We start from the raw sequence: 15666 nt of genomic DNA on the forward strand, positions 1-15666 counted from the left end.
AGTTTTGATTAGGAAGAGGAAGTGAGCATGGTATCGTAATGTCTTCTTCAGTCTCTCAAGTTCTTAGAATGGGTTTAATTTTATCCATGTTAAAATACATCTTCTATCCCAGCTTAATATGTAAAGACAGCTATATACTTAAGCCATTTGTGGTTGATTTCCTTGGAAAGTGCAAACACATTGGCTCTGTGGCACTATCAAAACATTGCTCTGTTTGTTAGTATCCCATAGCAACCAACATGATCACACAGGAAGTCGGCATGTTGTTTGCAATACCTCCTGTACCCTGGGACACACCGACAAGTGCCATCTCATATTATACATTTTTGCATCCATTACAGTGTTTGCTTTCCCTGTGGCATGACCGAAAGTGCGTTGCATCAGCCGAATGGAGACCTGGGTTTGGATCCTGCATTGAAACCAGGAAGTACACGCATTAGCATAATCAATAACAAATGCAATTCAGAGGTTCCATTTTTCCCTCTAACATTACATTTTTACCCCACTGATGGTTAGGTTCAGGTTTAGGGTTTGTGTTGGGGGGTTCAGTTAATTACGGCCTGTACAGCTGAAAACAACTCACTTCACAATTCGCTTTTGGCACCCCTCCATGGACAATACACCTGGAAAATAGAGCTCACGGGGGGGGGCGGTCCGGCAGCACAAAATGGTCAGGGGACACTGGAAACACAGGAAAGCCTTCGAAAGTATAAATACTTTGGAGTTACAAGCAGTACTACTAGCTCTGAGGTACTTTGGAATAGTTCTAGAGGGACATCGCATCTGTGGTCTATCACATCAACCATCAGGGTGGCACCAGGTCCAGTCAATCCCTGAAGGTAGCACAGGACCTTGGTTTTGTGAGCATCAGAGCGATTCACCTCCTTGGTGTGCCAAATGTGGTGGTGGATTTTTTTGTCTCTCCTCCGGGAGAATGGAGACTCAACCACGAGGTAGTAGAAATTATATGGCAATGATTTGGCAGAGCGGAGGTGGACCTCTTCACCTCACTGGTTCTCTCTGACAGAGTCCAGCCCTCTGGGTCAGGATGCACTAGTGCATGCCTGGCCAGACCTGTTACTTTATGCCTTTCCTCTGACCCCCTTTATCCTGGTGACTCTTCACAGTATCCATCAAGGGCACCACAGGCTGCTCCTAGTGGCACTAAATTGGCCCAGGAGGCCATAGTTGCCTGTAGTGTTCAAGCTCCTTGAAGGGGAACCCTAGAGCCTTCCCAGGAGGCAGGGTCTCATCCACCAGTTAGAAGGCCAGATTTGGCACCAGGACCCAGACCGTCTGCAGCTCCATCTTTGGCCTCTGAGAAGCCAGAATCACTATTGAGGGCTTGTGACAATGAGGTGAAAAATACAATCTTGAACTCTAGAGCACCCTCCACCAGGAGTGTCTACACTTGCCGGTTCAAGCTTTTCTCTGATTGGTGTAGGGCACAAAAAATTGTCCCAGAACGATGCCCTGTACCCTTTGTATTGGGTATAGGGCAGCCTCTACCCTAAGATTATATGCAGCTGCAATTGTGGCATAACACATAAAGGTACAAGGTCAACACATCAACCTCCTGGTTGAGTCTCCATTCTCCCGGAGGAGAGACAAAAAAATCCACCACCACGTTTGGCACACCAAGGAGGTGAATCGCTCTGATGCTCACAAAACCAGTGGTGGTGGTGTAGTGGTCTAAAGCACATAACTGGTAATCTGGTAATCAGAAGGACGCTGGTTCGATCCCCACAGCCACCACCATTGTGTCCTTGAGCAAGGCACTTAACTCCAGGTTGCTCCAGGGGGATTGTCCCTGTAATAAGTGCACTGTAAGTCGCTTTGGATAAAAGCATCTGCCAAATGCATAAATGTAAATGTAAAGGTAGACGGTCAACCATTGGGGTCTTAAATTTGAATTACTCGTTTTCTTAGAGGTGCTCAGAGATTGTGCCCCACTCAGACCATTTGGGTGCCCTCATGGGATCTGAGTCTGGATTTAAAGTCGCTTACACAGCACCCTGTTAAGCCTATGGAGCAGAGTAACCTAAAGTGGCTTTCATTTAAGACTGTATTTCTCCTGGCTATTACTTCAGCTAAATGCATAAGTGAGCTCCACACGTTATCAGTTAATGCATCTTGCATGTGCTGGAATGTTGATGGCTCAGTAGTGACATTGTGGCCCAACCCAACATTCCTCCCCAAGAGACTTCATCCCAATCCTTTCCTGTATTCATACAATATTTTCTGTACATTGATGTTAATGTTTGGTTAAACCTTTCTAGTGCGCCTTGACTTTCAGGGTGGAAAGCACTTGACACTTTGTGAGAAATTGTAAGGGATTTTTAGAACCTGGGTGAAAAGTCTAGACAGAAAATTTGTACCTTGGTCATTTTGAACAATTTTGGGTCTGAATGAAGAAAAAAATTTAATGACGGTTTCGACAATGACTGGAGCTGTGATTTTTTTGTAGTGGGATGGCCTCAGGAAAATGGGTAGCAGTGCACATGATTGTAAGACACCTGATTTAGTTTTTGGCAGGGGATCGACACAATCAACAATAACATGTTTGAATGGCTCAACAAATCACACAAATGGGCAATAGTGGTGCAGTTGAATCACATGATTAGGCTTTCCCATCAAGTGACATGTTTGGAATGTCCAGCAGAATTTGGCTACATCTTTCTTGAGACCGTGCCAAAAGAAATGTCTGAGAATACGTTTTTAAGTTTTTGTTATCCCCTAGAGGAACCAGCCAGCTGGTGATCATGTGCGAGACACAACACCTGCTGCCAATAAACAGCGGGGACTACAATCTGAAATGCAGCATTCCAGTCAAGGTCAGTAACAGTGTTAGAACACCATTTATGCATTAGCAAACCATTTTCCACAAAGTAAGCAACCTTTTCCTCTTTTGCAATGTCAGTCCACAGCAGAGGAAAAACATTTACTCGGGACTGATCAGCTTTTTGTGCAGTAATCATTTGCTCAGGAGTGACAGACAACGTTATGTTGCCAGGGCTTGTCACAGCGTTTTCTGTACTGTCAGACTTTGTACTTGTCTGCTTTCTCACAAATATGGCAAAGTCAGACAGAGTTGGTGGCAATTCATCTATAATTACAGAAGCCATAAATGTATCATTCAAGCTAATTTAGTCACCCATTTTACATGACTGAGCTCGTGTAACAGTGCACGCAGGAAACACTTCAGAATAAGCTTTGGTTGATTAATCTGCAAAGGAAAAAAATCTGGTGTGTCCAACACCCAGTAGTGTAGTCTAGGGCATATGCCGTATGCCCACCTCTCTTTCTTAGGATTTTGCGTATGCCCAGCTAAAATAAGTGATGATACATATGGCCGCCAGAACAATGAGTAGGCTTTTGACTCTTTCAATTTACTAGTGTGATGCTGCAGCACCATTGAGTGAATTGTGTACAGACAATTCAAGTGTACAGAGATTCTCTCAAAACACACATGGAGCTGCCAGAGGCGAGAGCGCAACTGATAGCACTGTCAAGACAGACAGACTGAATAAGATGATCAACCAATCAGAATGTTAATTTCAGATGTGATTGGATATTATCTAACCAATAATATTTTCAGTTTCATTAAGGGGTGGGACATTTCCAGCATCTAATGCTAATGCTAATGCACAAGCATCCCTGTAGTAAACATACTTTGCACTATAAATTTATTTCACTGCTAAACATAAATATCTAGGATATATATATATATATAAACAATATTGACAGTATTCCTTAATAAATTCACAGTATGCCCACCTCTTCAGACACTATTCCACCACTGCCAACACCTCTAACATGGGCATTACCTTTCCTCCTGCTAGGTCATTCCCTAATATAAAAGTTATCCCTTTTATGGGAATTGAAGAACATGCCCAAACCTTTCTGACATTTCTGACAACGGCAACGCATCAGAGACAATAATTGACTGCGCAGCACCTGTATCACGCAGTTTTTGAATTTCTTTTTGATCTTCACAATTACCAGTCAGTGAAATGATCCCTTTCATGAGAAATTGTTTAAAGCTACAATCAGGCACATCATCATGGGGTACAGTACTGGTTACTTCTGGGACAGTTTTCACAAAACCAACACTCTTTTGCTGTGGCTGCTGTTGCTTTCGCTTTAGCACAAGCCAGTCAGCAATTACATGACCCTGCTTATGACAACAAAAGCTCACAAACCTCTTTATGTTGCAGAAGACTGGGTTTTGGTCAGGAGGGCTGAGATTGAGAAGACACTGACATTAAAGTCTTCTTGGCTTAATTTCTAAATTTCTGGGCTTAAAAGATAAAAACCAAATCAATGTGGAACATTGTGTCTCAAAAGGAATACAATGTGGCCCCTATGCACTAAAAGCCCGATGTGGTCCCTTTACCAAAATAGTTGCCCAACCCTGCTCTACACTGACTATTAAACCAAAGGGAATGGAAAAAGTCTTCAGTGTCAGGGATTTCCTAACTATTCTACACTCTCTAAAAAGTACAGTGGATGGCACTCACCCCTAACCTGTAGTTAAAAGCAGATGTTTTTACTGTATGTTTTGACCTAGATTAGAGGTCAAATGTAATTCCAGATCCAGCCATTGAGGGCAGCTTTCCACTTCATGTGCCAGAGAAAGCAGATACCATTATCAATTGTTCTCATTTTCATCTTTCCAACTTTGGTGAGCTGTACATTTCCTGCAAGGCATGGCTGCCAGCAGGGCTCAGGAGGGTTGACAGTCACGCCCAGAAATGCTGCAGGATTAGAGATAAATTCTCCAGGGCCCCAAGGAGAGAGATCAAATTAGCCCCCAGGAAGGGGAATCAGAGACTTTGAGGTAGGAGGAAAGGGTAAAGACTTACACGAAGCGTGGTGCCTACTGGGAAACAAATGAGTGAGACATGAAAGATCAAAAATAAGAGAAATTCTTCTAGAAGGCTTGCAGCATTGTGCCTTGCAGATCTAGAATTAGCAAGAGCATCACTTACATTTTCATACAGTTTATATCTCTGTTTGTATTTGTTTGATTTAAAGGGGTCATATCCTACATCACTGTCCTTCAAGTCTACTTATAATGCTAGCCAAGTTTTCTTGCACCAAAACCTGTTTATTTCATTGTATGTGACCATGTTCTCTGACCATTACAAGTAGACAAGCAGCTTGCTAATGTAGCTCTAAAATCTGAAACTGTTTGGTTATTATTGCTGTTCTAATTGGAAGATACTGTTAGAAGAATAATTTGCAATATTGCTTTGGGTGAATAAATATGAACACAACATTTCCAAAAGAGTGCATCATTAGACTCGTTTCACAATCCTTCAGGGCTGCGCAATCTAAATAAAACAATAATTGCGATATGGTCATATCTGAAAATTAAACTGCAAAAGGCTGCAATTTAATGAAATTAATACAAGGTGTGTGTGTGTGTGCTTCAGTGTGAATGGGTGACGCAATATTCAGTGTGCATTGTGAAAGTGAAGTGCTGCAGGATCAGACATTCATGCAATTCCACACATTTGCAATTGCTACATGTTATTATACAAATGTAAAAATGTGACACAAAAAAGGAGGAGAGGATGGTGTTTCACTACATTTGTAATGAGTAGCATTGTAAACGATCAGATACACACTGCACATGCAGTTTTCACCAAATAAATGCTCCAGGTGAGAATGAAGTAGATACAACAGATATGTGTTACAACTGTATAAATCCATTCTAATCATTAAAATAATAATTCAGTATTATAATTTAATAATAAACTTGACTGGGTCAAACAATAATAATTCAGTAGCCTAGTATAATAACATTTAATAAAAATATAAGATGTTGTAGTTTATACACACCTTGTTCATTCACAAAATAATGTTTTAGTTAAACTAAAATATGAAGGAAATTAATGTTTTTATTACTATGTACCATTGTATTTTGGTGCATATAAATGAAAATGATTAAATATTCTTATTTCTTGTTCATTTAGTGAAAAACATGCCTATTTTTCTATATGATTTTACTGTACTTCATGCATTAAACATTTTAAATCTACTTGGCTACAATGGTAGTTTGATGGAAATGATGATTCCTCTGGTTAAAAATAAATCAGCCATTTCAGAGCAAATACATAGTCATTGAGATACACAGTATATTGAATATCATCAGTAAGCTGACAAATATTTAAATAGGCCCAGCCCTATAAAACCCATTTGACTTTCTTGCTTAATCAGAAAACAATATATATATATTTTGATGAAAACTGCAGCCTGTGGATAGTACCTCACTTTAAAGTTTAAAAAAGGACCCCAAAGTATCATAGAAGTAGTCCCTGCATCATGTGCATCATATTCAAAGTCTTCAGAAGGCATACAAAAATGGTTTTGTTGAGAAAAAATTTTCAGCAGAAATCTTGATGTCTGGTGCACGTTCATTAGGGCTATGAGAGAAGTTTGCACACAGTCGTTTGGTTTTGGAACAACATGAGGGGGAGAAAATTCTGATATTTTCACTTTTGGGTGAACAATTCCTTTAAAAAATGCAGAGAATAGAGTTGACCCCTTAACTCTGAAGAACAGGAAGAAAAAAACAGAAATTGAACAAAAGGGGTTTCAAATGCATTCTGTAAATGCACTTGATTTTTAGCACGACACTTGAAAAGGGGAAACCGGTCCTTACAGAATATTTAAAAACCATGAGGGTTTTTATATATATATATATATATATATATATATATATATATATATATATATATATATATATATAAACACCTGGTTTGGTGCTGGCTCTGTGATACAGTAGTTATGACAAACCTTGAGAACATCCAAATGTATGCTTTGTAGAGTTATTTAGTTAAGAGTGTGGCAAGAAGAAAGAGGTGGGTTAATGGAAGTGGGTTGAAGCGGAGAGAATGAGATCATTAGAGACAGATAAAAAGATACATATCTAGAAATTGATGATGGGAAGGATGAGGTGTGGACAAGAGAGAGATTTCAAACGGGGCTGATAACAGCTCTTAGAAGAGAGAGAAAATTAAGAAATATTATCAGAAGAGAGGGGACATTTCTGGGTGAACTATCCCTTTAAGATATCTCTGTAACAGGTAAGACATGCACAAAAAACTGTAACATTAGCTAAGGTCTATTTTCACAGATACAACATTATGCCTTTGGAGCACCTGTTCAAAGCGTTGCTTCCATTATTTTAAGTTGAATAATTCATCAGGGATGACAATTCAGAACATTTCTCTCTAATAGGCCCTATCAGGCATATGAGTAAAAATAATTACTTTGTGAGACAAAAAAAGATAACACCGTGTGCAAAGTAATCACCTAGTTTTCATGCACTAAAAGATTGCTTTAAAAGTCGACTCAATCTACACAGTGAGTTCTTGCAGCGTAGCGTGAAAAACATTTAAGTTTATGGTCCTTGACCTTTCCAATACTTTGTATGCCCAGTGGGTTACATTTACTCATATTTTATGGATAAGATAAATACTAAAGTGTTTTTTAATGGCCAATCAGATGTGGAGGGCTCTTTGCAGTTGGTGTCTGTGTAGATCTATATGGAAACAAATCATAGCATTGTAATACCATTCTTTCCTTATGTCTGCATTTTATGTATTTGGAGATCTAAGTGAGCCCATGTATCTGTTTGTGTCTTTCAGTTCCTCCTTCAGCATTCTCAGAACATTGTGTCTTATAATTAGATTCTCAGATTTCGGGTAGACATCCTGTCTGGTGTACTAAGAAATGAAGGAGAAACGACTATACATCAAATGTTTAATAATAATGTACCCTCATGATTACAGATCTGGGCTTGTAACGAGAAGTAACCAGAATACGTGATCCATGAATTTAAAGGGATGGAAATTCTGCCATTACTGCCATATCGATATGCTGTTTTTTTTGTTGTTTTTTTCATAGTACAAAAAAGAAAAACTTAATGCATCTCTTGACATACAAAAACAGTTTATAGTGACCACGGCTGTCAAGCTTCAAAAACGACATTAAAAAAACACACCATAAAAGTAATCCATACAATGTATGTGCTATTGCACTGTAAAATCGAATGAGTTAACCTAACATGCAAGCATGCAAACCGATTGCCATGAAAAATCTAAGTAAACATACTTATTTAAGACACTGTGCAATTCTGATGTGGAAATGTTGTGCTTATCATTGAGGCCTTTTTACCTTCCGCGAGAATTTGGAAACATTGTTATTTGTGCAGCGTATGTTCCACCGAACGGGAATGCCGTTAAAGCGGCCAGCTGCATAACGGACTGTGTTAATAAGCAATTGAAACGTACTCCTGCAGCTCCGATTTTTATTCTTGGTGATTTTAATCACTGCAGATTGGAACTCTCACTTCCGGGATATGAACAGTATATTAAGTGTGAAACCCGGGGTAATAAGATTTTAGATAAATGTTTTGGGAATGTGAAGGATGCATATGTTGCAAAGTCTAAACCCCCTATATCGAATTGCGATCATAACACGATTCACTTGATGCCAACTTATAGAACACTTCTAAAAAGGACTAAGCCACAGACAAAGACAGTTTCTGTGTGGTCCGAGGATAGCATTGAGAAATTAAAGGGCTGTTTTGCTTCTACTGATTGGGAACTCTTTCATGACAAGATGGACATTGAGGTGGCTACAGAGACTATAACTGACTATATTAACTTTTGTGTGGACACAGTCGTGGAGAAGAAAACTGTAACTGTATTTCCTAATAACAAAAGTTATATAACAAAAGAAGTTAAGGAGTGTTTAAATAGAAAGAAATGGGCTTTTATTAATCAAGACAAAATTGAACTAAAATCAGTCCAAAAGGAATTAAATTTGCTACTGAAGGGGCAAGGAAAAAACATAGAGATACTATAGAACAAAACTTTAATTCAGGGAACTCCAAAAAATTGTGGGACGCTATGAAAGTCGTAACTAATATGGCACCTCCTCGAAAGAGGCTTGTAAGTAGCAATGACCAACAGAGAGCAAATGACATGAACGATTTTTTTCTTAGGTTTGAGTCACCAATGGATCAATTGTGTACTCTGGACCATATTATATGTAATTCAGGTCAAAGGCTAGAGATAGCATCTAATAAAGTAAGCTCACAATTTAGAGGTATATGTTCAAAAAATTCCATGGGTCCTGATGGAATTTCAGCTTTTTTGCTAAAGACTTGTGCAAATGAACTTACTCCAGCATTCTGCCCTATCTTTCAGAAATCTATTGACTCACATATTATTCCATCTTTGTGGAAGAAATCTATAATTATACCTGTTCCTAAGAAAACTTGCCCAGTTGGGAATTGTGATTTTAGACCTGTGGCTTTGACTTCAAATGTTATGAAATGCTTTGAGAGACTTGTTGTAACTGTCTTAAAGGATCAGGTTAAATCATTCCTTGATCCATTTCAGTTTGCATATAAGGTTGGACGGGGGACTGATGATGCTATTAACTGCATCACTCATTTGGTGAATAGCCATTTAGAAGATTCCCAGGCATATGCTCGTTTACTTTTTATAGATTTTAGTTCAGCATTTAATACACTTCAACCCAATATACTGATGAAGAAGTTGATAGAGCTAGAAGTGAACCCATTCTGCATTAAGTGGTTTTATTCATTTTTAACTAATCGTACACAACAAGTCAGAATAAATAATGTCTATTCTGAGAGGAAAACTACCAATATAGGAGCCCACGAGGGTTGTGATAGCTCACCCTTTTTATTTTCACTATACACTAATGAGTGTGTCTCTAGTCAGGATGATACATTTTTCATCAAATTCTCTGATGACACAGCAATATTGAGCTTACTGAACAAGACTACAAATCCCTTGCAGCATTTCTCTGTTGTTGACAGATTTGTCAGCTGGTGTGACACTAATTCTTTGGTTTTAAATGAAAGGAAGACTGTTGAAATGATTTTTGATCCTAGGTCTCTGGGAGACCATAGCCCTGTAATAATACATGGTGATATTATTGAACAGGTTTCTTCATATAAATACTTAGGAGTTTATATGGACAATCTACTATGCTGGTCTTCTCACATCGACAATCTTTGTTCCAGACTGCAGCAGAGGCTATACTTCCTGCTGAAGGTTAACAATGTTTGGAGTAAACCAGAGGATTTTGTTTCTATTTTATCAGTCTGTTTTTGAAAACTTAATTAGATACTGTATTACTGCATGGTATGGAAATCTGACTGTTCAATCTAAATCAAAACTAGCACGACTGGTGCATTCAGCTCAAAAAATCATAGGGTGGGAGGAAAAGCGAACCATACCAGAACTGTCACGAGGCATCTATTTCAAGGCAAGCTAAAAGAATTGTCTCTGATGATACACATATTTTATACAAGTATTTTAAATTGCTACCATCAGGGAGAAGATTCAGGGTCTTGATGTGCAAGTCCAATCGTTATAAAAACTCTTTTGTTCCAACTGCGATCAAAATTTTAAATAGAGATTTTTTTTAATTGATGTAGTATGCTGCTGTTTTTTTTTTTTTTTATATATATATAATTTATAGAAATGTGTTATTGCTTATTATTGTATGTTGTTGTATGCATTGTGTTGTGTGTGATTGATGTTGTGCACTGGCCGTGTCATGCGGTCCAAGACAAATTTCCCAGGAATGGGACAATAAAGTATAATAATAATAATAATAATAATAATAATAATAATAATATTTGGCTAGTTATTTGGCTTTGAACTAGTTACATGTAAACTTAACTCATCTGTGATTTAAGTATCATTGTTTTTATTTAATTATTGCATTCGAGTTATAGCACGTCTTATTCAGTATAAGGGAAATTATGACTGGACTCTATGTTTCCCATATGGCACACCTGATTCTCCTCAGTACCTCATGAACATGCATCTGCACTTTTGTAAAGTTCAATTAATTTTTTAAATTTCTACACCATCTCTGTGGGATGTGGTGATGTGTCTTGCTGTTCTTGACTGAACATAGGATAAGCCCACCAATGTCACCCAATGAAGCCCACTCAGGGCACAAAGGAGGCACTTTGCATACATGTGGAGGCAGTTTAACATGTATAGGTACATACACACAACCTTTAATATATGGACAGCAATGACAAAACAAGCACAAACTAAAAACTAAAGTCTATAGACCCAAACATGATGTATGCCAACTGAAGCAGATTTCTCCTCAGTAAGGTTTATATAATATTCATAACGTTTTAAAGGTTCTTTGTCATCATGTTCCTTTACTAGCAGGTTTGATTGTACAGTTCAAATGTAATTTTGAGATTTCACCAGACTTGAAAAGCAAAGTTCATTCCTGTTTCTGCTAATTAAACTTCTCTGTATTTTATGCGAGTCGTTAAACTGTTGTATTAGCATATTAGTCTTTGCCAGATCAGCTGACTTAAACATTAGCTTGTTCATTCAGCTGAGAGCTCTTGCTGTACCAAACGTCACTGAGGAAAGTCAGCAGCTGCGCAGCATTGAAGTCAGCATTGCCAAAGCTGTTTTTGCCCAGCTGACCTCCACCTGATTTCAGATCAATGAAATGAGGTGCCAGCTGAGAGGAAAAATAAAATGCATACTTTCACTGTGCATCTGCACATTACCTAATCTAGACTGCCAGGTGTGAGAAAAGGACAAAGAGAAGTTTTTAGTTAACGTAAGCAGAGAGTGTGTAGACACTAAAAGCTGCTTGACGGCAAGGTCCACAGAAACCGTGCTTGTTCCAGAGCCAAACAATTACGTTACTAGTTAACATGCCCACAAACACACATGGTACACTCTGGTCTTTATTTATGAGTATAGTTTTGAGAAGTTATTCTAATAGCAAAAGTAAATACTGTACATTAAATTGATGCAATTAAGACCTGGCTTTGAAATGTCCGAATTTAGAGGATTAAGTAATCGGTTCATTTTAAAGGGATATTCCAAAAATGAAAATACTCTCATTATTTACTCACTCTTATGATATCCCAGGTGTGTATGACTTTCTGTATTCAGAACATATTTGAAGACAAATAGAAAAATATCTTGGCTAAGTAGGTCCTTAAAATGCAAGTGAATGGCGATTTCTCATTTGCAGCTCCAAAAATCACAGACAGTCAGCATAAATGTCATCGATACGACTCCAGTGGTCTTCTAAAGTGATACGATCCCTTTTGGTGCCAAAAAAACCTTCAAAAATGAAATCTCCATTCACTTGCATTTTAAGGACCTACTGAGCAAAGATATTTTTCAAATTTTCTTCAAATGTATTATGGTGAATAAAGGAAGTCATACACACCTGGGATATCATGACCGGGAGTAAATAATGAGAGAATTTTCATTTTTGGGTGAACCTTTAAGGTCATTATCCTGATACTTATTGTGGATCCCTCCATATTTCCAGCACGTCATGTTTGATCTATGACCTTCAACACAGGCTTTGCCCATCAGTATATTGGCTTGGACTGAATCCAGACTCTAATGATGGATATCTAAGCTCTAGATGGCCATTTGGAAGGATCAAACATTATTTCCGATTCAATATACATCTAGTCGTAATCTCTCTGGCAGTCAGATCCTTGTAATACCTCTTTTCCATCTGTCAACTTACAAAGAGAAGGGTTTTATCACCATTGGAGAGGAGAGGAGTAATGGAGAAAGGAGAGGGATGATGGAAATACAGTGATGTATTTCGCTGTATCTCAGACACAGCAGAGGACTTCAAGATCACTCATTGCTTCTGATCAAGAGATGGGCCTGAGCTGTGTATTTTTAAAGAATCACACACACACACACACACACACACACACACACACACACACACACACACACACACACACAGGTCAGGGTTCGGTATTCTCGGTCTTCCCTCACAGCACAACACTATTCCATAATTTATGGCTTTAGTTCAGTATTTTTCTTTTCTTTTATTAATTCCTTCACTTTATGATCTCCGATGTGAAGAGCGCTGGTCAAAGTCTTGGCTTCGAGTTCTATTGTTTCATACTACTTCATACTATGCAGTATTTTCTCTCTCTGCAGTAGCAGAAATGGCGATGAACAGCATCCTGAACCCTGATGACATTAAGAAAGCCCTTGAGGCATTTAAAGGTAACTATGACATCACATCCGGTGTCACTTTTAATGCACATATGATTTGGGAACTCTCTTTTGGGAAATTATTATTTGAAAAAAATTAAAAAGAAATATGCAGAACGATTATGTTGAATCAAAACGATTCATTCAATTATGCGAGAGGACTTATTTGGGCTGGGCATTGATACAGATTTCCTGTTTTGATGCAATTCTGATTCACAAGCTCTTGATTCAGTTGTAATTAATTTCGGTATATTTCAGTTATATGCCTAATTTGCTTACATATGAAATACATTTCCTTTGAGCTCATTCTGTTGATTATGCAGGGAACTTTTCACTTAGGTATATTACAAAAATATAAATTTTACAAGTTTTAATTTATCCTTGTCATTTTGGTCAGCTTTTTAAAATGTACACGTTCCATGTATTCCATCAATACATTTGATGCCTTGAAATTGCATATATTATATTACATTAAATTATAATCATAAATATATGTACTTTATACTTGGTCTCAAAGAACTAGCCAGAACTTACTTAGTTATAATTTAATTATTTAAATATAAACATGTTTTTAATTTTTTTTATAGGTATATGTCTTTGATACAAGTATTTGTATACATGCCATAAAATCAGTGGACATGCTGTAATTAAAAGAGCAAAATCTTCTGGGATTTAGTTCATATCAAGCTTTATTGGCAAGATAAACTTAAGTGTACATTGACGATGCATTATAAGACACTATACATGTAGATATAAAACATGTTAATTTGTTAAAATTTAAAATCTCAAAACTATAATTTTCTCTGTCTATCATTAAGTCTAATCGCGCGCACACACACACACACACACACACACACACACACACACACACACACACACACACACACACACACACACACACACACACACACACACACACACAGGGTCTCTCTCATGCATTTTCACTTTCTTTTTTTCAAAAAGTGGACCTTTTTGCAGTTAATCCCCTCATTTTGTATTTAATTATTATGTTCAAATACTTCATTTTGGTGACTTTTTATGCAACTAATTTGTGCTGGATTATCTTGTCAGCTGGTATTTTAACGAGCACGCTTTTTGATGCACTGAAAATATTTACTACAATGTTGACAAATTGCTTACCAGGTATAACAACTGTACCCTGTTTGGCAGTCTTTTTGTACATATGTTCAATATTCTGTGACAGTGAAGCTGCTGCCTGCTTTCTCTTCCGTCTCTCCTGCTCTTTTCGCCCCATACTCACTATCCAGCTGGATGTCGTTGGCCTCACTGTTTAATAATTAGCGTGCTAAAGTTTGACGTTCGACAGTCGGTTTCGCAGATTTAAGGGACCATCTGAAAACTCCACTCACTACGCTAAAACATAGGAGATGTCCACTCATTCATTCAATTCACGTGCAAGTTAGACATGAAAAAATAAAACATTTTAAAAATACATTTTCACATTCAAAATGTTCTTATAACTTTCCAGAGGACAAACAGACATAGCCTACTACAGGTGAGTGGACATCTCCTATGTTTTAGCGCAGTGAGTGGAGTTTTCAGATGGTCCCTTACATCTGCGAACCGAATGTCCATTGAAGTTCGAGCGTCAAACTAACTTTACCGCGCTCACAGATTTTGCTACGAGTGTATAACGTCAGTTGCTGCGCATAAATCTCCTGTAAAGGATGATGTAAAAAAAAAGGCTGAATCTTTATTTTTGTTTGGGATATTCTCACAGCTGCTGACTCATTCGACCACAAGAGGTTTTTTGAGATGGTCGGACTGAAGGCGAAGTCAGCTGCCGATGTGAAGAAGGCCTTCCATCTCCTTGATGCTGACAACAGCGGATTTATAGAGGAAGAAGAACTCAAGTAAGGCTTCATAATGTCTGCACTACCGTCGAGTGGTGCAACACATCACAATAAATCTAGATTGCTAATATAATTACCCAAGCTGTCTTCACTGCAAATGCACAGCATAGCTTATTTAAAGGGACAGTTCACCTCAAAATTAAAATGCTCTCATCATTTATTCACCCTCATGCCATCCCAGATGTGTATGACTTTCTTTCTTCTGCAGAACACAAACAAAGATTTTTAGAAAAATATCTCCGCTCTGATGGTCCATACAATGCAAGTGAATGTTGACCAGAACTTTAAAGGTCCAAAAAGCATATAAAGACAGCATAAAAGTAATCCATAAGACTTAATTGGTTAAATCCATGTTTCATAAGCAATATGATAGGTGTGGGTGAGAAACAGACAAATATTTAAGTCCTATAGTATTTTAGTATTTTAGGCTCACTAATAGTCATATTTATGAGTTTTAAACTTTTAGTATATAGATGATTGCATAGGAAGTGTGGAAAAAAATATAATAATTAACTCCCTCTTTACAGGTTTGTTCTGAAAGTTTTTGCTTTAGACGGCAGAGACCTGACCAATAAGGAGACCAAAGCATTCCTGCAGGCTGCAGACAAAGATGGAGATGGAAAGATCGGAGCAGACGGTAAAGCTAGACAAGCCTTTCCTACCACAGCCACAATATGCACTGTTTTAAGTGAAAAAACATTGGCATAATTTCT

At 37.9% G+C, this 15666-nt stretch overlaps 1 protein-coding gene across 1 annotated transcript in view; it reads left to right on the forward strand.

Annotated features, from left to right (window-relative positions):
• Positions 1 to 15666, forward strand: part of pvalb6 (parvalbumin 6) — a 42374-nt gene that overhangs the window by 26482 nt on the left and 226 nt on the right. The window contains exons 2-4 of the mRNA XM_052133184.1: positions 13023 to 13091; positions 14821 to 14953; positions 15481 to 15590. Of these exons, the coding sequence (XP_051989144.1) occupies positions 13031 to 13091; positions 14821 to 14953; positions 15481 to 15590 (304 nt within the window). The 5' untranslated portion in view covers positions 13023 to 13030. The remainder of the gene's footprint in view (positions 1 to 13022; positions 13092 to 14820; positions 14954 to 15480; positions 15591 to 15666) is intronic.

This window comes from Xyrauchen texanus, chromosome 8 (assembly GCF_025860055.1).
Source record: "Xyrauchen texanus isolate HMW12.3.18 chromosome 8, RBS_HiC_50CHRs, whole genome shotgun sequence".
Lineage (NCBI taxonomy): Eukaryota > Metazoa > Chordata > Actinopteri > Cypriniformes > Catostomidae > Xyrauchen > Xyrauchen texanus.